Below are 1,135 nucleotides of genomic sequence, written 5' to 3'. Positions count from 1 at the left end.
ATTTGTATTTTTTATAATTAAGTTTTAAAGTAAAGTAAAACCTGCAATAGAAATGTTTTATATTAACATGTCTGATTTAGCCTACATTCCTCAAGCGGGGCCGTTCATAAAAGAAAGAGTGCTGTGACATCACCCACCTTTCACACAGAGTTGGACGGTTCTGCTGACTTTGTACTGCTGGTTGTTGATGAGCACTCTGACCTGACAGGTGTAGACACCTGCATGGGATCGCCTCACAGCACGGATCAGTAGGTACCCTTGGTCCTGGCTGAAGGAGCCCCTTCTGGAGTCCTGTCAGGAAGAAATGTACTGCATCACTCACGGGGAAGGAGCAAGGCACTAACACTGAGAGGGTTAAGAACTAGCTGGAGCCCCCAAAAGACTTGCATACCTGGTGCTGTATTAGTTTTTAGTTTGAAGTGTCCATAAAATGGATGTTTAGTGTGCTACAGTATTAGGTGAGGCTATCATTGTATCCATAAACACACTGAACACAGAAGCTGCAGTTTTTTGATAAAAGTGAAATGTGTGAGAAATCATCATTATAATAAAGTACTGTTGTGCTGCAGTGATGACCTGGCCAACAACTCTTGTTCTCTAAGTTAAGAATTTCAATTTTTCAATGGAAAAATAATCATTTCCACACTAATTGTGAATCATATAGAAACTGCAATATTTGTTGAAATAATCGCCATATCACGTTTTTATCATATTGTGCTGCCCTAATAGGCCATTAACAAATATATGACCTTTGTAGACTTTAATGGAATTCATCTCCTTCTACACAAATGTACTGTAACTCCTCTCCCATTGAGCTACAGACAGACATCACAACATTTTACTATGTAAATAAACATTTCAATCAGTATTTTTCAGCATGAGTTGCAGCACAGTTGTCCTTCATGAAGCCGTTCAAAATGTACACACTGTAAAGCTCCCTGATTCTGGGCAACAATGAAAAAAATTGACAGGACTTGACTAGAGGTGTGAATTGTCACTGATCTCCTGATTCGATTCGATTCCGATTATCATATCACGATGCTTCAAATACATTTTTCTATTAAAGCCATATAGGATATTTGACTTGACGGAATGCATTAAGATACTGTATAGTTCAATATAATACAGTTTTCTA

At 38.1% G+C, this 1,135-nt stretch overlaps 1 protein-coding gene across 1 annotated transcript in view; it reads right to left on the bottom strand.

Annotated features, from left to right (window-relative positions):
- LOC118337187 (interleukin-1 receptor type 2) overlaps positions 1 to 1,135 on the bottom strand; it is a 4,505-nt gene that overhangs the window by 2,641 nt on the left and 729 nt on the right. Inside the window, exon 2 of the mRNA XM_035674094.1 lies at positions 138 to 291. Coding sequence (XP_035529987.1) covers positions 138 to 291 — 154 coding nt within the window. The remainder of the gene's footprint in view (positions 1 to 137; positions 292 to 1,135) is intronic.

Source organism: Morone saxatilis, unplaced genomic scaffold (genome assembly GCF_004916995.1).
Source record: "Morone saxatilis isolate NCDOM2014 unplaced genomic scaffold, NCSU_SB_2.0 Contig3, whole genome shotgun sequence".
NCBI lineage: Eukaryota > Metazoa > Chordata > Actinopteri > Moronidae > Morone > Morone saxatilis.
Note: the sequence above shows the minus strand (reverse complement) of the source record. Positions and strands in the feature narration are given on the sequence as shown.